Genomic DNA, 23700 nt, shown 5'->3' with positions numbered 1-23700 from the left:
AAGGGTGGTTGTGAAAAAAGAATAGTTTTATAGTCAAAGGTAGTGTATTGGTCAGCTGCTGTGTTGTAGATTGTACTTTTATGTGTGTATAAACTTGTTGCACCAATAGGTACACCAAAGCATCAACAAAAGTGAACCAATGAGTTTAGAAAAAAGATTTTGAGATCAACTAGTTCATGTACAAAGAGCGTGTGTCAAAAGATGAACCAAGAGTGTAGAGGAAACAATCAGCCACAGTAGAAGAGCAGACATGTCACCGTTTTTCTCTCAACTATGGGAGGAGAAGAAAGCCTTTACTGGCCTTTTACACAATAACATTTTGGGAATGGCAGATGGCACAACTGCACAAACTTGTTAGAAAAGTGGGCACTTTATTGTACCATCGTGATTTATACATTCGTAAATACACATAGAGACTATAAAAATACCCAGAACACTAGAGCTGGTGGACTTGCAATGTGCCTGTCCGTACTTGTGCCCCCACTTTTTAAGAACTGCCAACATTTTGCCTTTGGCGGTGCTTAACTATGGGGAGTGCCAACGTTTTGGTAACTTTGTATTCAAGGTTGTTTTTTGAAAAGAAGTGTGTATTGTATTCTAGTGGTTGTATATAGAAAAAATAAACTAACAGCTATGCATTTTTTAAGTATTCTCATATTTTATGATCTTACTCAATTTCAACATTTTGTCAACTCTCATCGAGCTGATCACGTTCCCGTTTAGCTCATTCAAAGCGTATCGATCGACGTATTCATCGTTATATATCGAGGCCAGAGTAAAAGTGCGATTCCACCACAAGCATTTGGTGGACTTAGGTAATTCTAAAATCAAAGCATCAATTTTTTCCTTTGTAATACAATTATTGTCATATAGATTAATCTCTAACAAGCAATCATGAAACGATTTCTTCCCATGACCTATTTTTTCCATTGAGAATTCTTTCAATTGGTTTTGGCGCAAGTTGAGTAGTTGAAGCTTAGAGGGCCCTTTAGCAAATGACAATTGAAGCTCTCTGATGCGGTTTTTTGAAAGGTCAAGGAACTCAATGGCATTGGGAAGTTCTACCCTTATCTCGGGTAGTTCATTCTTTGAGAGGTTTAACACTCTTAAAGATTTCAACTTGCCAATCTGCAGGGGAAATTCTTTTAGTTTGTTTTCAGACAAATCAATTTCTAACATTGTCCCTGGTAAGTCAAAATCAAAGCTTGACAAATTGCAGGCACTTACATCTAAATACCTGCAATTGCAATTTGCATTGAAAGTCAACCTTTCCGATATTGATAAATCGCTGCCTTTGAGACTCGCAAACACAACAAATTTCCCAAATTCAAAGAAATTTAGTTTTGTCTTATAGCCCCCAAACGACAACATTTTGACGCTGGCCGGTAGCTTAGCCCTGTCAAAGTCGAGTATTGAGCATTTGTTGGAGTTAATAGACACAGCTTCAATTTGTAGTGGCACATTATCATTATTACGCGCGATATCAATTCTCTCTAAATAATTATCTGAAACTTCAAGTGGTTTCAAATAAGATGGGAAATGTGGGACGCATAGCCTTTTGATACAGTTCCGCAGTAAATTTAAATCTTTTAAATTGTTCGGAAAATTAACCCTATCAACGGAGCTAATTCTATTAGAACTACCATCTAAAATCTCTAGGCCCATGGGAAAATCAACTTTATCAACTGAGTCAATATTATTATAACTGATATTTAAAACTTTCAATGAATCAGGGAATAGAAGTGTCTCAATATAATTTCCAAGTCTGGTGTCGGACAAATTGAGTTTTTTTAGCACAGCAAATTTTGATAGGTCGCAATCCGAAACGCCCCAATTAATTGAGTTACTCCTTAACTCCAACTCTTCAATGCCTGTTGGTATTAGTTCAAAAAGTGTAGCGGTGCTGTTCAATCCAATCATTGGAACTTTCAAAACTCTCAAAGTAGAAGGAAACTTTCGTTGGAGTAAAAATTGCATATTGACTATACCCACAAGCTCCAATTCCCTCAATGGATACACAGTCAAAGGGACCATTTCTAGTTCCAATGAAAGGAGTTCCAAATTGAACCTTTTTTTTTTCTCGGCATCTCCCAATAGCTTCATGAATTCTCGGACATGTATCTCTTCCAAGTCGCCTCCCCAAAACTCAATAAGCTTAGTGCCAGAGCACGTCATGTATTTAACGATATTAGATATAACGTGAGGTAATCCATCAGAGTCAAATCCTCGAACGCATTCTAGTTTGATAACTTCAAGTGACGGACAGCCCTCCCAAGACTCTACTTCCAGAGTACCTCCTAACATATGACAGCGGCCTAAATTAAGATGTTTTAGTGACAGTGGTAAGTCTCGAATATTAAATTGCTTTTCATCTTCAATTGCAGGGTAATATTCAAGGGATTTCAATTTGCAACACCCTCGGAAGGAACCTTCGATTTTGCAGTTTCTAATTACAAAAGATTCAATATTTTGAAAATAGTGCAAGTTTAACGAATTTTGTGTCGAACCATACTGGTACATAAAGAAGGAGCTTATGCGCTCTTTTATATGTTTGAATGAGGCAAGTAATTGAGGCAAATCTACCTTGTAGGGCATAGACTCTTCAAAGCGCAATTCCACACCGAGTTTTACTGTATCACTTACACTTAATGACTGAATCAACACTAAAAGCGCCTGCACATCTCTCAAGTCCAGGATTTTATATGACACTTGGCAAAAGATTTTGATTTTCTTAGCCACACAATAAAAGTCAATAGTTTGAAATTGACTTGCAGTCAAACGATTTTGACTAATTGTTTGGGTTGGATCATAATGATAATGTATTTCCTCTTCCCCTTTTAATTTAAGGACAACAACAGATTCGAGTTTTGGATTTTGCTGTAACAACTTTTGTCCGTTCTCAGAAAGTAGTTGAACAAGATCTCCTATTTCAATGTAAGAAAAAACTCTTTCCAATAGGTGCAAATTATATAACTCCAATAAAATTTGGGCTTCTTTTTGTTGAGCTGTCATATTTCTATTGAGGTGATAGTAGTAGTTTCAAGAAAACTGATCGAAAAAACTTAAAATTGAGACAGAGTAATTGCATTCTGAAGATATACTCAAGGGGATTTTATATCGATGAATCATTACACAAAAAAATAGAGGGGTATTTTGTTAATTGCTCTCTGACTCATCTTGTGAAGGGTAAACTTAACTTCAAGAAAGTGTTTCAATATGCGTCGGAGCCTAAATTTAATAGGCTACGAAGTAAATGAAAATACTCTTTCATGCAGCAAATGACCTGTAACTAAAATGAGTGTTGGCACAGTCTGCTTAGTAAGAAAGGGGGGGGTGAGTGGCATATTCAGGCAAAAGGGTTTGCAGCTAGAATTTTCTGAGTAAAGTTGGTGGCTAACCACTATTACTTCTGTTTACTTCAACGGATCGAATTCGCGCGTTTGTGGCAATCGAATTGCGCGTCATCTTATATATTGTAGTAATGCGAGTTACTTTATCCCATTTGGGTAGCTTACGGAAACTCACGCCCTCCCAACAGCTCTATAATCTTTAGAAAGTAGAAGTTGTTTGATTAAGACAGTCAAAGCAAAATACGCTCGCATGAATGAGAGTTGATTCAAAATGCAATAGATGCAAATCAAGATGCAACTACACAGAAACAGAGACTTTCAGCATCACCATGCCAATAGCATGTGGATTGTGCGATTCAACTGCTACACAAATAGAGTAAACAGGGAGTGGAGCGGATCCAGGCCCTATATTCAACTCGTTCTATTCAATTCATCTAGTTCCACGGTTTCAGGTTGTCGGGTTTCCAACATGTTTGTGAAAAATGTTACCCTCAATTCCTTCCACCTGGTAGAGTACGTGCTCAATGTAACCAATAAGAAGGCACTAATTACCTGTAACATCCACCAAAGCATGCTCGTGGGAAATTTCCCAACATAGCACCACGTTATTATGAGATTGATAATGTGTATTGTGACTGCAAAATCCCATGCAAGTTTTGACCGACCAACAATGATGGTAACAAATAGCACACATGTAAGCGAGTCAAACAACCATAATGCAAATAGAGTTAACCCCAAAGTGTTTTCAAAGGAAACCAATTGCCATTGGAATATCCAATCTATTGAAAATTCGTACCCATTGAGTAGTGCGACAATGTAGAATATGATGAGCGCTGATAAGTAGTAGAATACTTGTAGTAGTATTATTTGAATTAGTAGCTTCTTTGGATTGGTGTAATCTTTGTCTTGATATAGTTTGATGTAGTCTATCATTTGGTTGTGTTGAGTTTGTAATGCGTGTTGATTTGAGTTTGATTTTGATTTTTTTTTCCTCTCTCTTCTCTTTTGCATCGATGACATTGCAAAAGAACTTCAAGCACAGTATAATGGCTAAAGAAGACTTATTATTTACGATAGATAGTGATGTGGAGGTGGAAGATGATTCAGATTCATCTGTTGAAGATGTGAAGGAAGAGGTTAGCGATATTAATCCAAATTTCGAATTTTCCATTGGAGATGAGGTAGATGAGATAAAAGATTGGGAAGCGGAAACTGATGAAACAATTAAGGATGTGAACTTGGACGAGATCATTGAAAAGAAAAGAGGAGATTTACCAGGGGAAGAAGAAGGAAGCCCCGAGGAGGAGGAGGAAGAACACGACGAGATGGAACAAGGGGGAGCAGACGAAGAGGAGGAAGATCCTGATGCAGAAGAGTTTTACGAATCAGCTCCAAGCAATGAGACTAACACCACCTTTCAAGAACTACAACTTTCACGCCCCATATTGAAGAGCATACAGTCGTTGTCGTTCACTTCTCCAACTCCAATTCAATCATCAACCATACCTATTGCATTATTGGGTAAAGATATTGTTGCAGGTGCACAAACAGGTAGTGGTAAAACAGCAGCATATTTGATTCCATTGATTGAACGTTTGATCTTTAAAAACTCAACATCAACTAAAGCAATCATTCTTGCACCAACTAGAGAGTTGGCCATTCAAGTTTACGACGTGGGAAGGAAGTTGGGTCAATTTGTGAAAAACTTGAGCTTTGGGTTGGCTGTAGGTGGTTTGAACTTGAGACAACAAGAGCAGCAATTGAAATCAAGACCTGATATTGTCATTGCTACACCTGGTAGATTGATTGACCACATACGAAATAGTCCTAGTTTCAGTGTTGAAGATGTTCAAGTGTTGGTGATTGATGAAGCTGATAGAATGTTAGAGGAAGGGTTTCAAGAAGAATTGACGGAGATATTGTCATTGATACCAAAGCAAAAGAGACAGACGTTGTTGTTTTCGGCTACGATGAATACAAAAGTTCAAGATTTGGTTCAATTATCACTCAACAAGCCAGTCCGTGTTATGATTGATCCACCAAAGACAGTTGCATCTAGATTAGAACAACAGTTTGTTCGTATTCGTAAAAGAGAGAGCTTGAAACCGGCATTGCTCTTTCAATTGTTGAGAAAGTTGGACGGAAGGATTGTGGTGTTTGTATCAAGAAAGGAGATGGCACACAAATTGAGAGTTATTTTAGGGTTGTTGGGTCTCAAGGTGGCAGAATTGCATGGTGCTTTAACCCAAGAGCAACGTTTGGCAAATATGAAGTTGTTTATGGGTGACGTCAACGTATTGGTCTGTACAGACTTAGCGGCAAGAGGTTTGGATATAAGGATAGAGTATGTGGTCAACTTTGATATGCCAAAAACTTACGAGATCTATTTGCACAGGGTTGGTAGAACTGCAAGAGCAGGAAGAAAGGGTACTTCTATCACATTTGTTGGAGAAAGCAATCAAGACAGAGCCATAGTCAAAGCAGCCATAAACAATGGAAGGAGTGTGGCGAGAAAAGTCGACTGGAATGACGTTGAAGCGATAAATAAGAGAATAGATGAAAAAGAGTCGGTAGTTGACGAGGTCCTACAGGAAGAAAAGGAGGCGAAAGAAATTTTGAGAGCTGAAATGCAATTGAATAAAGCAAGTAATTTGATAAAGTATGAAAAGGATATACACTCGAGACCAAAACGAACTTGGTTCAAGAGTGATGTTATGGGCCAATTGACAAAGCATGGTAAAAAGGTAAACTCTAAAAAGAGGAAAGCTAACGAGGATAAGAAGGAGAATGAAAAACGGTCTTACAAAAAGACGAAAACAGATAGAAGTAAGAAAAGCGGGAAGCGTAAGTAAACTGATGTTTATAGATTTTAAACGCGCAAAAATTAATTAGTAACATTGTTTTGAAAGTCATTAATGCAAGCATGCAAAAGGCCGAAACCATTATACGAGCAGAGCGAGAGGATTGACTGGCGACTGCCGGGAAGTCATGTCGTTGCCAAAAAGTATGATGTTGAATACTACCGCGCCGAATTATTTAGCCAAGCTGTTACATTTGGAAAGTATATCCCCGTGTTTATCAATGATATGAAGAGCCAGTTCAACTTTAAACGACACTACATTGATTTATGGGGGCAACTTGATGATTTGATTATGATTAATAACTGGCCAATAAACAAGTTTGCCATTGTTGGAAAAGTAACCGGGGAATCGCATTTCGATAAAAGAGATTATAGTGGGGCACGAATACGAATCGATGACTCTTCGGGGAAGGATCTGAATGTAGAGGTCTTGATATCATTGGAGCAGTATGAGGCAATATTTCCAGAACCAGGTGTCAATTATGGAAAACTTGTTGAAGTTCGTGGGGTTTTCAAAAATTGGAAACCTGTGGTTGAAGATATAGTTGTGGTAAGCCCCACGCCGAATGATCTGACGAGTGAGATACTACATTGGAATATTCGAGTGCAATTTAGGAAGACTGTGTTGGCGAAAGCTTGGAAGTTTGATGCCACGGCGGCGCAAGGGGATGATGTTCCGAAACGTGAATCTGTTTTCTACAATGTAGCTAAAAATGTTGCTCCGCAAAAGTCAATGGAGCCTATTACAGAGACGCCGAGAAGGGATGTGGGTTCAGTGACTAATTTTACGGGAACGAGTCCTGGAACGCAAGTTGGGACTATCCATGGAGAAGCCGGTGCATCTACGAATGATACCAAGTTTGTGAAAATCAGTGGTGTCTCAGATAATCTGGAAACCATTCTGCAAGCCCTACTAGACAACAAAGACAGATATATCAAGTTGGTAAAAGAGTCCTTGATTGCCATTATCAAACGTCTTTTTAACGAAATTACACTTGACGAGTTGGTGTCAGACAGGTTCGTGCTAAATCAAATCAACGTATTTGCAGAGGTGCTCCAGCGAGCCTGTGGTTACCTCGACATCACCTACAGACAGGAGATAATATTTCGTTTGGCGCTATATTTCAGAGACTCGGAGTTGTTTGAGTTTACAGATAATGTCATAAAACCGTTAAAGTTTCAACTAATGTACTACAGCATTCAGAGAAAGCTATCGACACGCACTCAAATCAAGACATTAAAATACGTGGACTATTTAACAAAGAAGTTACAAATCAGCAACTGCGATTACAAATTGGTAAACTTTTTGATAAGGTATATTGTGCTGACTTCAGATTTGCATTGGAGGTATATCAAAGATGAAATTAAATGGGTCAAGAGTTAGTACTGTATGTAAAAAACCAGTCACATCTGGTCATGTGACTAAATTAGTTTTTTTTGTTTTTTTTCTTCACTCCAAGGTCTCTTTGTGTACAGTTGAATATTCTTTTTGTTAGTTTACTGAGTGGAAAAATATTCAAATTATCAAGAGTACTTTGGAAATTCTGTTTCACGAGTTTAACGTATCCACATAATATCCAACCAGAATGGTATGTTCATCGATATAGCTAGCATAGGGATGAAAATCAAGAGGACACACCAGGGGAGAGCAACCAAGAGACAAGAATACGAACGGTTATGGAAGAGAAGAAATGATTACAATTACACTCGCAGCCCACCAAACATCTCTTTACAGCATCGATCTGCATTTGCACCAAGACCCATGGCTACCCCCCTGCAACTCCATCATCCCCATATATCCACTTAGCATTCAAATACTAACCCATTTTCTCTAGAGTGACGCCGTTACTATCAGAACTAGAAAAGTCATCACCAACCCATTATTGGCCAGAAGACAATTCGTCATTGACGTCTTGCACCCAAACAGACCAAACGTTTCCAAGGATGAATTGAGAGACAAATTGTCAGAAATCTACAAAACCGATAAGGATGCCGTTTCAGTATTCGGATTCAGAACCCAATTTGGTGGTGGAAAATCAACCGGTTTCGGTTTAATTTACCAATCAGTTGCCGACCTCAAAAGATTCGAACCATCTTACAGATTAGTCAGATACGGATTGGCTGAAAAAGTCGAAAAGGCTTCAAGACAACAAAGAAAACAAAAGAAGAACAGAGAAAAGAAGATCTTTGGTACTCAAAGAAAAGCACAAAAGAAAGCTGCTAAGAGAAACGCTGATTAGATTGGTTAATTCTTTCGCTTACATATATAATCCACTTATATATAAAATTTTACTGTATTTTAAGTTGATGTTCATGTCAAAATAAATAATTATTTTAGGGGAATATGCAAAATGTAGAATGCGCAAAAAATTAAGAGAGGACATAGCTTTACCTTCAATTATGTCGGAACGAAAGGCGATAAACAAGTACTATCCACCAGACTATGACCCGTCAAAAGTTGTTAAGAAAAAGAAGAATAATAGCTCATCAAACCAGACTATAAAGATTCGTATGATGGCACCGTACTCGATGCGGTGCCTAAGATGCAACGAATACATCGCAGAGAGAAGATCTTTCAATGCCAGGAAGGAGGTTACTAATGAACGTTATTTGAATATCAAGATTGTGCGGTTCTACATTACATGTCCCGGCTGCAACAATACAATCACTTTCAAGACAAACCCCGCCGAAGCTGGATACACACCAGAAGATGGTGCTGTACGGAATTTTGAACCATCCAAAAAGAAGAGGAAACAAGAGTCAGAGGACGATTTATTGAAGCGATTGGAGACCGAGGAAGAAGAGGATAAAAAGTATCAACTATTAATGAAGAAACGTAAGAACAATCCCTTCTGGAAGGAGCAAGACGCGACAGGTGGTGATGTGATGGAGAAATTTGAAAAGAGGTTGATTGAACAGCAGCGACAACAAGAATTGAATGCAGAGCTTGAAGCTATTCAGCAACAAGTTGAAAGTTCGAAATCAAAAGGTGGTGATGAAGTGTTATCAAAGCTACTTGAGAAGGGAGAGGAGGAAAATAAGGAAGAGATTGAGATTGAGACGGAGCAAAAAGCTGAGGCAAAAACTGAAGCAAAGGAGAAACCTACAAGGAACACCACTATCGCTTCATTGAAAATACCCTCAAAAATTACTATACGAAAAAAGACAAATGGCTTACCAAGCTTAGATTATAGTAGTGACAGCGATTAACCTATACCTTAAAGTCAAAATCATCCAAAGTCAATACAGGAAATTCAGGTGGTTCAACTTCCTCATGATATTTGGCCTTTATATCCTCCAATATGGGCTCCAAGGTTCTCCATTGATTCTTATCCATATCCTTCCTACAAAGCACCACAGCTTTGATATAATCAGTTGAACAGTTGTAAAATACAGGAAGTATCTTGTACTTCCAAAAGTTTGGAATAAAGTCCATTGGATCGGGACACATTGCCAAGTCACCTAGAAAGTCAATTGCTGATAATGTCGAGAATAGATACCTCCTGTCTTTATTTGTAAATAGGTTCTCCAACCCTTCGAATAATAATTCTGCATCCTTTTGCGCTCTCGAGCCAAACGATTTGTAACCTTGAGTTTCTGGATTAATCTTTTTACCATCTCCATATAAAATGTTCTCAAATCCTATCTTGAGATAAGCGCAAACAAATTTATCCAAGAAAATTTGAAACAAACTCTGATAGATTGTGTAAATACAATACCACCTTATTTCACCCATGTATTCAGCTATTGTGTCAGTCATCAATGTGGCCATCATTGCATCCCCTGTTTGCTTCATACCATCTTCTAACCATTTTTTTGTAAATAAATTGCACATTATAACATACAAATCATTGATGATGATGTTACTAATGGCTATGCATATTTCCGAATTCAATGATTCAGACGAAGAAATCGCGCTTTCAAATGCTTGCGAGATTTTGACATGATAGTTTGTGTGTACTTTCTCCTTGTATGTGTTAATAAACTTGCTTGTCATACTCTCACCACTAATCTCGAAGGAATTTGCCAATGCGCCAAAGTATTCAAGTATACCAGGCCTTGAAATATTCAGTTGCTCTTCAGGACTTAACTCGTCTACGTTGACAACGGTTGGTCTCTTCTTAAACAACCTCTTAGCTTTGCTTTCCTTGATGAGAAACTTCTCATTACTAAAGACAGTAAAATATCTGTCCATCTCCTCATCAAGAACCACTTGGAAGTTTTCCACCCTGGCGATATATGCATTGCACCAACTCTCAATAACTTCTACTAAAATCTTGGAGTAACCTGATTCTGCCGCCACATCTGCCTGCTGTTTTAACATATTCAATGGAGTTTTGAAGTCGGGCAAAACATATGCTTGAATTTGCACCGTCATTTCCACAATGTTATTAGGTCCTTCTTCTTCCTCAACAATCTGCTCAAACGGATACACATCAGGTGCCTTTAATCGCTCTGTAAAGTAAGTCGTCTCCTGCTTAATCAAGCTATCATTCCATTCTTTCATCTTGTTGGTTATATTTCGCAAATAATCATCCAATACGGTCTCCTTCAAATCGTCACCAATTATAGACTTGGCTGATCCATCGAGCTGTTTCAGATAGTCACCAAACCTCTTATCATACAGCAATACCCTCAATATATCCTCTGCCGGCGGTTCATGGTTGATCATGTCCATAGTGTATTGGTGTAATTTGTCGTAGAAGACCTTTTCCGTAAATTCTCCAAACTGCCAATCTTTTGGCAATAGTGGTGACAAATATTTATACACAAATGTGAGCTCATCTTCAAGCCAATGCAAGTTGTCGTATAATCCAATCCTATCGTTTTGGTAGTGATCAACACACGAGTTGAAAGTGTCTTCAAAAAACAACTTGAATTTTTCAAAAAAGAACTTTTTGTAATTCCGTCTTTTGCTTCGGAAGCCATTGTAGCTTTTGTTCATGTCATTCTTGATCAAGTCCAAATTTTTCATTACACTGAGTTTGGTGTCTTCCTTGTCTTCCCACAACACAATAGTAACAACTTTGTACAAAATCTCAAAGTTGTCATCCTTTGTAGCCTCTGTGATTGAAATAATACATTCAGTCAATAATTCATCAAATAACCTAATGGTCTCTCTCACAGGAGACGTGATGTTGTACACAATTGACTGCAAATCGTCCGACAAGGATTGTGAATAATTTTCGAGGTAATCGGCAAAGTTACGAATTTGTGTATAGCGGTAATGAATTATTAGTATGTTAGGCAAATTGTATCTCAAGTCATCCCGCAACATCCCCGTTTCAGCTATAATGTCATGGTTCAATGCATCCAAGATGCTCCTCAACCCTCTAATGTCTTGATACAAACTGGTGACTTGGTTCAAATATTGGTTGGTTGAAATCATTTTACCAATGAGGTCATAGTCTTTGATCGAGGTCACTGACTCATCATAAGTATTCTGAAACTTAGATATACCCCCCTTGATCTCCTCTAAGCTCGATATGGTTTGATTCAATTGTGACAAGTTGTTATTAATCGAAGTAATTTGAACATCAGTAGTTGTTGAAAGCTTGATGTCAACAGCAGACTTTTCTTTTGCAAATTGTTGACGAATGTCATCTAGTTTACTAAGATCTTCTGGTGCTTTTATTAGGCCACCAATCTTTGACAACGCTAAGTCGCTCATGGTGGTTGGCAATAGCTGGTCAAAACAAGTTCCAATTTTTTTGCTCACAAAAAGTTAGAGAAATACTCGAATCTCCACAACATATATATAAGAATCTTTGCTTTACTTACACACACCTATTTAAATCTCCTTCCTGGTTGTCCATTCTGATACGGATTTGGCATCATTCCAAAATTCTGTGGTGGGGGCACAAACCATATTGGAGCAACCTGTTGAGGAAATTGAGGCTGGGGAGGCATTTGAAAGTTGTACGGCATTGGCGCAGCAGTCGTTGCAATCATTGGACTTGGCATAAATGAGGGCGATTTAAACATAGGCCTTGGGAAAAGTGCCTCATGAGTTTCCTCGATTGTTGCATCCCATGTTGGGGGAGTTTGAAAAGTCCTTTCATAAACAACTGAAGATGCATCTTCAGCTTTAGACTTTGTAGTATTGAACATATTGAAACCTGTTTTCAAGTTTTTCAACTTTTGCGCCTGTTTTTCTTGAGTTGGCACCTTGTTTGCACCTCCAAAAAAGTCTTGTGCTGAGATTTGGTAATGCCTTTTGGTAGACCCTTGCGAACTGCTATTAGATGAGTAAGTCCTGTTGCTGACAGAATGTGGTGAATGCACTGGTACTTGGTTGTTAAATACAGCTTTAGGTGGTGACGTCAATGTATTGTGTGGAAGCGAGGGGGTAAAGGATGCAGCATTAGGATTGAGCTTGAACGTTTTCAGCATCTTCTTTTCTACTTGAGGTCTGGATGGGGTCAGTTGTGGCACTGATGAATCCAGAGGCGCGTGAGGTGAAGCCACAGGAGCTGGTGAAGGCACCGCTCCTGGTCCTACCACACTGGGTGTTGGTTTCTCCAGTGAAACCTGCAATGCTTTCTGTTTCTCCTCCTCCGCCTCCTGTTTTTGCCTCTCCTCTTGCTTCTTCTCTTCTTGTTCCTGCTGTTGTTTCTTTAAAATCTCATCTTGTTTGAGCTTGTCCTTTGCTAAAATAGGTAAAAGGTCTTGGGGCATTTTGTGAGGGATTTTGAAGTTTGCACTAAATTGCCGGAGAGAGTAGATCTCACTTTCTGCATTGAGTCTGAACGCCTCGTTTGGAACTGGGGGTTTTGCTGGAACAGAATCTGGTGCCTTTTTGTCATTTTTCTTAGCGGCTGAGCTTGAGACAATTGCGGGATCGTTATGATAATTTGCAGCACGTTGTCTTGGTGTCACGTATTTGGAAGGATCCTGGCTAGATGTAGATGTTTGTTCACTTTGTGATGCCTTACTATTCATCTTCAAAGCAGCCATCAATTCATTTCCTCTCCTATCAACACCGGAATATTTATCCTCCTCATCCATACCACTATCGTCTACTTGGATACCCCTTTCCTCCAAAATATGGCGATCGGTGGTTGTCTGTCCTTCAATTTCAGCGGCTATTTGGTTAGCCTTTGCAAGACGTTGTTCATAGTCAGGCGCCGATTTGTCAATTCTTGTAGTATACAAGTGTTCATCATAAGTACTTTCAACACCGAATTTCTCCTCATTCACTTTAAACTGATCCCAGTGCGAGTTACCATTTCTTGTGGCAACTTCATCTTCTAAAGTCAACTTTTGCAACCCTTCTTCTTCCTCGGGCTCCCATTTAACCAACTCACGTTCTTCAAAGGTTTTAACTTTATCACGACTATTGGTGATATCAGCGTCAGTTTTGAATTCCTCCTTTATGTAGTGCTTAATCGGTTCACTGATGTTAATGTCAACCTCCAAATCAATCAAGTCTTTGGCCTGGATGACAAGCTGTTCGGGCAATTTATCAAGGTTGTTTTTCTCATTAATCAAGCTTTTACTAACCAACTGAGGCTGCTTAATAACCACCGAGATAGATGAGTGGGAACCAGAAGTCCACATATCCGTGCCTAATAATAAACCACGATAGCGAGACCCATCAGTCGTAGTGGCCACACATGGTTTGCCCTGAGATTTTGCAATCAAGAGAATCAATCTATTGTCACCTTGATCCTCATTGGAGTTTACCTGCCATGTTGTTGTACTGTCCAGGCTTGAACCTCTGGTACTGGTTGCGGCAGGACTAGCTCTTCCACCTAAACCGTTCGTACCCCCATTATGACGGGAATTCGAGCGGCGGTGACCGACCTTGGTACTTGTGCGATTAGATTGGGCCTTCATCAACACTCAGTCCACCGAAACAAATCTGTAATCAGGGCAAATGATATTTTATAAAAAAAATTAAAAAAAAAGAATACAAAAAAGTGGAACACGGAAGAATTTGGTATGTGTGTGTAGCCAGTTATATCTTTTGATTAGATGGTATATGGATGATGGTAAATGCACCTGTTTTTGTGAAGCTGGGTTGTGTGGTCAAATGAATGATTTAACACAGATATGATGAAGGATGAAAAAAGGTGGCTTATCGTTTGATTCAATCCCGTGAATCTCGAATCTCGAATGTTGTTACTTTTGTTCTCTTGATTTTTTTTTGTCGTCTGTTATTGTTGTTGTGGTGGTGATCTACCGAATCGGTAGCGCAATGGAGCAACGGAGGCCAATTGGAGTGATACCCGACCCCTGTTGGTCGCATCTACAAGCTAAAAGGGGAACTACTGAGAATGGTATATGTGTCATAGATTAAAATTTTTTTCATATAATAAACTAACAGCAAATGTTACCCAAATTGTAACCCACCTCCACACTTTCAACTCTGTCTTGATAATACATCATGACAAATTCCTTCAAGAATTGAACATCTTGTTGGCTATAAGGATCCAATTCCATATCAATCATATCCTGGTACGATAGACGAAGTCCTATTTTGTTAATTAGTTGCTCGTCTTCAGAATCATAATTGTTTTGATACTCTTCATTTATAGCCTCATCAACATAGTTGAGCCACTTTGACGTCAATTGATGGAAATATCCCACAACATGCAAAAGATCAAGCAAATCAATTTGTTTGTTCAACTTTACATCGGGAGACTCTTCTTCAATGTTGAGTTGTTGACCGGCAGATGCAAACCATGAGAAAGCAGACCAAATCGATTCTGTCCACGAGACAGGTTCAACGGCGTCGTGCTGCCACCACTGAGGTTCATTATCTATTCTAGGGGAAATATCTGCATACATCTTGGCTGCAACGTGAGAGGATTGTATGGAGTTTTCATCGTTGCCAGTCCTTGATGTGACTGAATTTAAATCATCTGTGGATACATTTGAATTGTTGGTGAAACTTAAATTTTCCGTAACAAGGTCTGAGTAGAGCACCTGAAATTTGTGATAGTCGCGTATTGTGGCTTTGATGCCAGTTTTGTCTCGATTAAAAACCTTAATTGTATCACTTATTTCAACGCCAACATCGTAAATTGGATGGTCCTTCAATATTTCGTCACTGGTGACCGCAATGTACCCATTTTCTGATTTTTGAAATTGTTGGAGTAATTTCGAAGAAAGCTCATTCAAGCCAATGTTATATAACGGTTGCTGGGAGTACAACCCTGGGCTTGGCAATTTTGCACTCTTTGGGACCACAGATAGAACGGAAATTAAATAACTGAAAGAAGAAAGTAGACTATAGTTGTCTTTCTTTGTTGCACCCTCTTCACTATTCAAATGTACTTCGTTGAAGAGTAAAATGTTCTTTCGTAAAAGACTTTGTTTGTAAATGGCAAACACAAGGGGTCCCAAAGTTTCAAACATCTGGGGTAGATTTAGTAGTAAGTGTTTACCTTTGCTTGGTTCGGTACCAGGAATGTTCAAGCTGGACTTACCTGATCCTATTTGTTGCAAGTTTTTTCCAATTTTAGTCAAATCAAGATTAGTTTCAATGCCCGATTCGCTATTCCTTATAGTGTCGGCCTCTATAGTGTCCAATGCACTCTTCAAGTCTTCAATATATTCCCATCCGTTGTTGATAAATTCGTTTGGTTTCCAGTCACTTTGCTTTGGCTCACAAATAATCCCAACTGAGTACATTTTCAAATTATCTCGATCATCTGTTTTGCTTTGATCAATAGCAAATTGTTTAAAGCAGCTCAATCCATAGAGGAGTTTGTTGTTTGATTCATGGCTGAGAAAAACAGTGGCTTCTTGCAAATCATGAATCCCACTAGGAAACGATTTATACTCAATCCCTTCGAGTGAGATATCTTTCATGGTATTTGACCACAAGAGCTTATACCCTGATTTCATATCAAACTCCGAAAAGAATACAGCAGCTATCTTTGATTGTTCGTGTGCCATTATGAATGGATGATTATGCAGTGATAGGCCCAAGAAGTCTTGGAGTTTTTTTTTTTTCCCTCCCCTTTTAAAAGCTCTACATGACTGGGGCATCACACCTGCCTACAATCAACAATTAAACTTGATATATATTATACAAAAGTGTCCTAAGACCATCTTCATTAGCTACCCCTCTTCTAAGCTCTTATCCTCAAAATAAAGTTAACCACCACAGCAACGAGCAAGAAGAAACACAACATAGTAGGTCCGAACCTATCATCATATGGACCAGATCCTCTCAATCTAATTGCCTTTGCTCTCCAATGATAAGTAACCAAAGCATAAACCATGGTCAACATGGCAATAAAAGTAAATAATCCAGCTGAAATTCTACCAACGTAATCACCGAAATTCAATAAACCTACTCCCAATGAACCTAAAATGACAGTGAAGTTCAACCATGATAAGAAAGTTCTTTCATTAGCGAAAAAGACCTTTGGCTCAACTCTTGCTGGAAGTGCTATTCTTTTATTAGTGGAAGACATTTGTTGTATTATTATTGTGTGATGATATCAATGTTTTGATAAGCGCCAATTGAATGAATCAAGAAGATAATGCAGTTGTGGGTTGTAGAACTAGTAATTGCAATGAAACTAGTAAATCACTCTCTTCTCAGATCTCAAGCCCTCGAATGTAAAGAGTATGTGATTAAAAAATTTTGAACTTTGAGGAATGTAACCCAATTCTTTGAAGAGAAGTCAATGACAGAAATTGATAAAATAAAAATAATTTATTACCTAACTTTGAGTTACAAAAACCCCAATTAGGAAATCGCCGCACAAATGTCAATTTAAAAAAGAAAATTAGCACACGTGGGCCCCTCCACCTACTGAGTATTGCTACCAATTACTCTTGAAAAGCTTTTTGCAACAACTGTTCTACAAATAGTCCTCTCCGATATAACCTTCTTTTATATTCCATAAGCTCTATACATTTTATTCTACTTTCTTGGTTCCAAGATCAATTGACCCATGGGGACATTTGAGTGACCCTTACCAAATGCGTAAACCGAGTTACCTCTAACTAATGTCTCCAATACTCTTCCTTGAAATTCCATACCATCATATGCAGTCAATTTGTTTTTAAAGTAGACGTCTTTATTCTCTACCATAAAAGTTGCTTCGGTGTCAAAAATACAGAAATCTGCATCGTAACCCACTTTTAAGGCTCCCTTCTTGTGCTCCAAACCAACCTGTTTGGCCGTGTTTAATGAACACCACTTGTTAATCTCGACTAACGAAATTGGTGGATTCAACTTTTGTCCTTCAGTGTACAATATTGGCAATCCAAAACCAACACTGGAAATACCACCCCATGCCTCAAAGAAGTCACCCTTTTCCAATCCTTTCAAGTCAGGAGTGCATGGTGAATGGTCACTGACAACGGTGGTTATAATATCATTGCGCAATGCTTTCCATAACAATTTCCTATTGTCATCGGTCCTAATAGGAGGACAACATTTGAAATGAGTTGAGCAACTGCTAATCTTTTCAGCGCACAATGACAAGTAGTGGAAACAAGTTTCTGCCGTAATTGGCAATCCTTTAGACTTTGCTGCCCTGAGCAATGGCACTGCTTCATGTGTTGCTAAATGCACAATGTGTAATGGGACTGTTGGTTCCAATGTTGAACAATTGATGATTTCGGCAATAGCAGTAGTTTCGAAATTATCGGGTCTTGAGGCCAAGAAAGAAGCATATGCAGTAGGATCAACAGTGGCTAAAGAAGAATCCTTTTGTTTAGCCAACAACAATGGCGAGCTAACCTTAGTATCATCCTCCACTAGCCATGTACCATCTTCATCCAAATGACTCTGTTGCTTAACCTTCATTGCATTTTTACCGTGTGTTGGGTCGGCACCAGCCAAGACTGGGGTATGTGCCAATTTTTTAGCCTGTTCGTTTGACAACACTGATTCATCTATTGATCCTGCATGGTTATGAGGCAACTTGCAAAGCTCATGCTCCTCTTTATGTGTACCTGGATCATTACGTAAAAGCTTCACGACAGGTTGTGGTGCTCTGTTGATAAATGAGGCAGACATTCCCAAATCGAAATCTGTATTCATCAACTCATCTTCAATAGCAACTGCGTTAGCCTCTTCTAACTCCTCCTCTCTTGACAGGTCCTCTTCATCCAGGAACTGGAAATCCACCCTATGCTCTTGTGGTTGCATTTCAGCATGAAACATCAACAATGTCTTTTCACCTTTCACAATCTTCATTGCCTCGTGAATGATACGTGGTGTAACTGCTGGGAACTCATCAACACCACTTTCAATCATAAATGATTTGAAGCCTCTCACACCCATTCTAATCAATGGAACCAAGTCCTGCAAGTTGTCGGGAATCAATCCACCCCAGAACCCAACATCTACCCAGCACTGCTCTCTGGCTGCATTTATCTTTAAATTGAAGTTGTATACAGTTGTAGTTGGGGGGATTGCATTCAATGGCATATCTATCACAGTGGTCACACCACCAAATGCGGCGGCTCTGGTTCCCGTTGCAAAACCTTCCCATTCCGTACGACCCGGTTCATTCAAGTGAACGTGAGCATCCACTAAACCTGGCATGATCACTGCTGGAGACACGTTTCGGTAGTCGATTGGCAAAACTGCATACCTCTTTAGTATAGCATCATTGGGTGGTAGGACTTCGTGTTCTATATGTAGAATTTTCCCCGTTTCTATGGAAAATATGATTGTAGCTGGTATAATTTGATCATTGACCAATACTCTTGTAGATGATAATGCTCTTGACATGGTGTAAGATAATTAAAGAAGGATAAGCAGTGTTTCTGAAAGCTTCAAACAATGAAATGTAATAAACAAAAATCTAACGGAATGTGTGATCTGATAATGCAACTTATTTTATTCGTTATCTCTGAATCACCCGATTTGAAAAAAATTCACTGATAAGGAAATCCACTGATAAAAAGAAAAGGAAAACAAAAATTGAAAGATTGTAATCTGGAAACAAGTCTGTTTTTATCACCTTTTTACCCCTGTTACCCCGGACTGAAAAACCAAATGCAGAAGGAAAAAATACAATAAATTCTCAACTACATTTCGAACCGTATAGAATTATAAGTAATAGGAAAAAAATTTTCATTGACTAAATTCGGAACTTGCCGAACCGCTACCTTTGATGATCAAAAAAGAGTTGCAAATTTGCGCGTCACAAAAGAAATTCTACTGTCAATTCCTTTAATAGCCGCCAAACCGAAAGGTGTTCTTAGCACATGTGCAAAGGGTGTATAAACTCTGAAACGTTTTGGTAAAGGTGGTGAGGGGAAAGGGTAGCAGTATTAATAGCGATCGAAAGGAAGGATAAAAAGACTGGTGTGTGCATTCATGTGACAGGATATTGTTGACCCGATAACTTCCGAGAGGAAAGATAATACAGTCACTCCACACCAGACTTACGCTTTTGAAACTACATTGTTTGCGTAATTATATATTTATTTTTATTTCTCAAGGGTAGATTTGTACTATTCAGCCTCTATCTCATCCCCTCACTTACCTATAAGTAATCAACTGCTTACCTCCCTTCGAATCAACAATTCCTTGTTGGTACAATTTGGCCAAGTCGTTACCATCGAACTCAACATGGTTACTAGGAGCATCCTTTAACTGACCGTTTTCATACCATTCTATGATTTGACCTAACGTCTTCAACTTCAACTCTTGATTTTTTTTTAACAATTCAGTAACCCAAAATCCAGCACTGGTAAAGTTTTTGAAAATGTATAATGAAGTTGGTATGGTGACCGGTTGCATGGACATTCCTCCATATGTCAACATCAATCCATTATTGTTTAATTTTCTAGCAATACCAGCTGACGACTTTCCTCCAACACAATTTAAAGCTAATTTGACTTCACCACCGGTTTCCTTGACCCAGGATTTAACATGGCCACCAAACTCTTTTGATGCATTGTCTTCCTCAGTGATGACCTGGGTGGCACCTAATTCTTGTAACTCCTTCTTGACTTCATCCAAATTAGGTCTATCTCTAATAACCGAAATTGAATTAAAGTTCAACAATTTGGCAACCTGTGAAGCGTACTTACCCACGGCAGAGTTTCCTCCATTTTGAATAAACCAATCTTTACCTGGGGTCAATTTCACGTAATGGGTCAACATGAGGTATGCTGTCAACGGATTCACCGAAATAGTTGCTGCTTGATTTATGCTCAAGCCTTGTTTCTTTCCATTTGATATTGATTGCTCTGGATTGGGCAATTTAATAAAGTCGGATGATGCACCCAATGCATGAGTTCTCCAGGTACCAAAATTGACTTGACTAGGAATCACCCAGTCTCCAACGGCAAAATCGGATACTCCGTCACCCACTTTCAATACTTGAAATACACCTTCGTTCCCACAAGGAGCTGCTGGTTTGTCGGTGCCAAAATTTAACGTCTTTTCTGGTTTTGATGGGTAAACACCTTGGATTTGATTGATATCCGATGGATTGATGGGAGATGCCAATGTTTTCACAACAATTTGATCTGATTTTAAATTGTCGTCATCAATGGAGAATTTTTGAGTGAACAATACATTCGAGGGCTCTCCATGTTCGGAATAAAGCACGGCTTGGGCGGTGATCATGTTTCTTTTAAAGATTGATGAAGTCAATGGGGCAATTGATCTTTTGGCTGTAAACATATCCAAAGATTTAGTGGGTGATAATGATGAAGTATAACACGTTTGCAGTTGGGGAAATAAATTTTTGATTAGTAAAGGGTCCGCTACCAATGTTACAACACATGACGTCAAAAACCCACAAATCCCGTCATCTACAAGTAAAAGCTATTATGCATATACATTATTTATGAAACATACAAATATTGTCCGTCCTAGATCAATTCTTCTTTTCCTCCTTTTCCAACTCTTGCAACCTTTCCGCTTCAGCCAATCTCTGTTGCTTTTGCAATTTCTTCAACTTTGTATTCTGATAAGTTCCCAAAACAAAGTAAACCAAGTTGAAGAACACAACCCATAACTCTGGTCTAATGAAATTTTGTGCCACTAACAAAGCAAAGAATGACGTGCTTAACGACGATTTCAAAACTGGCAAGTATCCCTTTTTCAACCCTGCCTTGACAATAAACAAAATTTTTTTCAACTCAATGACAGGGTTGCAGCTAGTACGTTTGTAATTGTTGATAATGGAAATCCATGAAACGAAGCAAGCTGAAATCGTTGGCGTCACCGTCAGTAAACTGGTCAACAATTGCAAAATCTTTTGTCTCTTTGTCAAGGGCGGTTTGTAGATCTTGTTGATGACAGCATACATGTTGTGACTTATTGGAGTTGCAATCAATGCCCCATAGATGATCATCTTGAGTAACTTTTCACTGAAAACATGCTTCACTTTGATACCCAACACCTTGGTTTCTTTGTACTCGTTGGTAATTATTGATGACACAGTTTCATTCAACCCACTAAAAATACCAGAAGTAATAGACTTTGTTAATAACGGATATTGCATAAGGTACGCGAGGTACTGAGCATTGAGCGCTTGAAGGGTAGTAGCCATTATGCAATCCAAATTATCCTCTGGTTGTTCAAAGTGCCAGTTGTGTGGTTGATCAAGTATGATTTGTTATTTCGAATAAGTCGAGATGTTATTCGCTGGCGCCAAAATTATTTTCTCCCACATCGTATCTTTTGGTCGGGTATCAAAATCGAAGCCCCTCTTTATCTCATTCGGAAATCTCCACCTTTGTAAAAAATTTTAATTTTTTTTTTTGATAAAAACGTAAACGAAGTATTGTGAAATACAACGAAAGATTTAGGAAACGCGCACCAATAATTTGCCCCATTCGATGAATAAAGACCACTTAGAAAGAGAAACTCGAGGTGATTCAATCCTGGTCTATATATTCATCTAGTAGAACGAACAAAAAAGCGAGCTATAAGATTTGTTCGAGTGAACAAACTTTTATACACGTGCTTCACTGAACGTCCCCAGGGTGGTGCATGAAGTTGCATTATTAATGTTTTCACGCGGATTCGAAGTGAATTTATAATTCCGATGGTAAATTATCTCCGAAATTGTAGTAAAAGATACCCCTCAGTTTACAATTAGCTTACAAACGTTTCAATGAGTACAATTAGCTGCAAATTCGCTGCAACAGTGCATCTTGTATGAATGTAATATATTGAATTGCGGGATGATGAACATCAATTGGTGCCACAGGTTGGTGAATTCTCAAAACCACATAGATGAAGCTGTTACAACCATGTAAGCGATTTAACACCTTGGGAAATCGTTTCTCATATGTAGTTTTGAAAATTTCGGAAAAGCTAACCTTTTGATATTGATGCAAACGTTTGCAAAATATTTACACACTATTTTGGTAAATAAATTAAATGAAAGTGCCGCACAAGACAGCAAATGTGGTTTCGAAAGTCATAATACAATCGACTCCGCATCAACTGGACAGGTACAGACAACAGTAATCTAATGGTAAACTACTACCAATGACTTAAGATCCTGAATCTACCAACATACAGTAAGAAGATCTTTGTAATAGGTCTGTTTTGTCTGTCGCACTTTTTATGTCTGACACATTCTTTTATAATACGACATTATTTTAAAAGTGTCAGTTTTCAAGGTAGCAATTTTATGCACAAAAAAACTAATTAACTGTAGACTAAACAATGACCTTAAAAAAAGTGGGGAAGGTGTGACGCAGAATATTTGGTTCAAAATGACGACATTCCACGGAAATTCACCGCTATGACGTATGATTGGGCACCTTTATTCAACACTAAGGTGTGTTTTACTTTATTCGAGTATCATTTCCAAACCTTGATAAGATGTACCAACTTTTCGGATTTAGCGGCTAGATCTCGCTAGGAAATATTACAAAGATTCGATTCGGCGTCTGCATTGAAGGCCACTTTTTCCGAAACAATACAACTAATGCTCTATTGTGCTAGGAATAAGCTATATTGTGCAAACTTTAGTTGCAATGCGAGTCAATTGGTTATTGAGTAGTCTTGCAACCTCTAGTTGTCTCACCACAGATTCGAATACATTGTTCGGAGAATTAATAATATTCAGCTATTCTGCACTTTTTTGTCATTACGTCATAAAGGGTTGATTCGTAAGCGAAGTTCTAATTCTCCTTTTTCAAGTGGGGAACCTTTGTTTCGTCTTTCGAATTAACAATAAGATAACCATCGTTTTAGTCCCCCAGAGTAGGCTTTATTTGTGCCTGGTCATCGATTCAAAGCGAAATGGAGATAAGGAAATAAAATCTGTAGTTCTTCCACAACTGGTTCTTGATATGCTGAGGGTAACAGCTCTCAGTTCTTTCAAATAAATTATCTTGAATATTTACAAAGAAGTACGCAACATGGTCAAGAACAGGCCCCCCCCCCCTCCCCACGACTGGCTTTCATTGCCCGAGTATTTAAGCTACATCATTGAGGTAAAATATACCGCTGGTCCCAATTTTCATTTGAGGTTCTAGCTCTGAACAGAAGTCTTTTTATAAAAACAATTTTTTTCTGTGTCTGAATAAAAA

At 38.6% G+C, this 23700-nt stretch overlaps 13 protein-coding genes across 13 annotated transcripts; 4 read left to right on the top strand and 9 right to left on the bottom strand. All coding sequences in view use genetic code 12, as the record gives it.

Moving 5' to 3' along the window:
• Positions 1-642: 642 nt before the first annotated feature.
• CORT_0D07670 (Sys1 Golgi integral membrane protein) lies at positions 643-3012 on the bottom strand (the record flags this gene model as incomplete). The annotated part of the gene is made up of 1 exon (XM_003869684.1): positions 643-3012. One exon carries the CDS (start codon positions 3010-3012, stop codon positions 643-645), a length of 2370 nt encoding a protein of 789 aa, XP_003869733.1.
• A 749-nt stretch (positions 3013-3761) lies between these two features.
• On the bottom strand, positions 3762-4283 carry CORT_0D07655 (Sys1 Golgi integral membrane protein; the record flags this gene model as incomplete). The annotated part of the gene is made up of 1 exon (XM_003869683.1): positions 3762-4283. One exon carries the CDS (start codon positions 4281-4283, stop codon positions 3762-3764), a length of 522 nt encoding a protein of 173 aa, XP_003869732.1.
• Positions 4284-4303: 20 nt separating this feature from the next.
• Positions 4304-6202, top strand: CORT_0D07650 (Drs1 nucleolar DEAD-box protein; the record flags this gene model as incomplete). Its single annotated transcript, XM_003869682.1, has 1 exon — positions 4304-6202. One exon carries the CDS (start codon positions 4304-4306, stop codon positions 6200-6202), a length of 1899 nt encoding a protein of 632 aa, XP_003869731.1.
• A 63-nt stretch (positions 6203-6265) lies between these two features.
• On the top strand, positions 6266-7594 carry CORT_0D07640 (Stn1 protein; the record flags this gene model as incomplete). Its single annotated transcript, XM_003869681.1, has 1 exon — positions 6266-7594. One exon carries the CDS (start codon positions 6266-6268, stop codon positions 7592-7594), a length of 1329 nt encoding a protein of 442 aa, XP_003869730.1.
• A 202-nt stretch (positions 7595-7796) lies between these two features.
• CORT_0D07630 (Rps24 predicted ribosomal protein) lies at positions 7797-8450 on the top strand (the record flags this gene model as incomplete). The annotated part of the gene is made up of 2 exons (XM_003869680.1): positions 7797-7799; positions 8046-8450. 2 exons carry the CDS (start codon positions 7797-7799, stop codon positions 8448-8450), a joined length of 408 nt encoding a protein of 135 aa, XP_003869729.1.
• Positions 8451-8568: 118 nt separating this feature from the next.
• Positions 8569-9420, top strand: CORT_0D07620 (Yju2 protein; the record flags this gene model as incomplete). The annotated part of the gene is made up of 1 exon (XM_003869679.1): positions 8569-9420. The coding sequence occupies one exon, from the start codon at positions 8569-8571 to the stop codon at positions 9418-9420; it is 852 nt and encodes a 283-aa protein (XP_003869728.1).
• A 1-nt stretch (position 9421) lies between these two features.
• Positions 9422-11881, bottom strand: CORT_0D07610 (Sec6 subunit of the exocyst complex; the record flags this gene model as incomplete). Its single annotated transcript, XM_003869678.1, has 1 exon — positions 9422-11881. One exon carries the CDS (start codon positions 11879-11881, stop codon positions 9422-9424), a length of 2460 nt encoding a protein of 819 aa, XP_003869727.1.
• Positions 11882-11997: 116 nt separating this feature from the next.
• CORT_0D07600 (mRNA polyadenylation regulating protein) lies at positions 11998-14049 on the bottom strand (the record flags this gene model as incomplete). The annotated part of the gene is made up of 1 exon (XM_003869677.1): positions 11998-14049. One exon carries the CDS (start codon positions 14047-14049, stop codon positions 11998-12000), a length of 2052 nt encoding a protein of 683 aa, XP_003869726.1.
• A 483-nt stretch (positions 14050-14532) lies between these two features.
• Positions 14533-16209, bottom strand: CORT_0D07590 (Ykl047w protein; the record flags this gene model as incomplete). The annotated part of the gene is made up of 1 exon (XM_003869676.1): positions 14533-16209. The coding sequence occupies one exon, from the start codon at positions 16207-16209 to the stop codon at positions 14533-14535; it is 1677 nt and encodes a 558-aa protein (XP_003869725.1).
• Positions 16210-16292: 83 nt separating this feature from the next.
• Positions 16293-16640, bottom strand: CORT_0D07580 (Vtc1 protein; the record flags this gene model as incomplete). The annotated part of the gene is made up of 1 exon (XM_003869675.1): positions 16293-16640. One exon carries the CDS (start codon positions 16638-16640, stop codon positions 16293-16295), a length of 348 nt encoding a protein of 115 aa, XP_003869724.1.
• A 455-nt stretch (positions 16641-17095) lies between these two features.
• Positions 17096-18919, bottom strand: CORT_0D07570 (Dal1 allantoinase; the record flags this gene model as incomplete). Its single annotated transcript, XM_003869674.1, has 1 exon — positions 17096-18919. The coding sequence occupies one exon, from the start codon at positions 18917-18919 to the stop codon at positions 17096-17098; it is 1824 nt and encodes a 607-aa protein (XP_003869723.1).
• A 756-nt stretch (positions 18920-19675) lies between these two features.
• On the bottom strand, positions 19676-20827 carry CORT_0D07560 (2-enoyl thioester reductase; the record flags this gene model as incomplete). The annotated part of the gene is made up of 1 exon (XM_003869673.1): positions 19676-20827. One exon carries the CDS (start codon positions 20825-20827, stop codon positions 19676-19678), a length of 1152 nt encoding a protein of 383 aa, XP_003869722.1.
• Positions 20828-21023: 196 nt separating this feature from the next.
• Positions 21024-21701, bottom strand: CORT_0D07550 (hypothetical protein; the record flags this gene model as incomplete). The annotated part of the gene is made up of 1 exon (XM_003869672.1): positions 21024-21701. The coding sequence occupies one exon, from the start codon at positions 21699-21701 to the stop codon at positions 21024-21026; it is 678 nt and encodes a 225-aa protein (XP_003869721.1).
• Between the last annotated feature and the right edge of the window lie 1999 nt (positions 21702-23700).

Source organism: Candida orthopsilosis (assembly GCF_000315875.1).
Source record: "Candida orthopsilosis Co 90-125, chromosome 4 draft sequence".
Taxonomy (NCBI): Eukaryota; Fungi; Ascomycota; class Pichiomycetes; order Serinales; family Debaryomycetaceae; genus Lodderomyces; species Lodderomyces orthopsilosis.
This window is presented reverse-complemented; position numbering and strand designations above follow the sequence as displayed.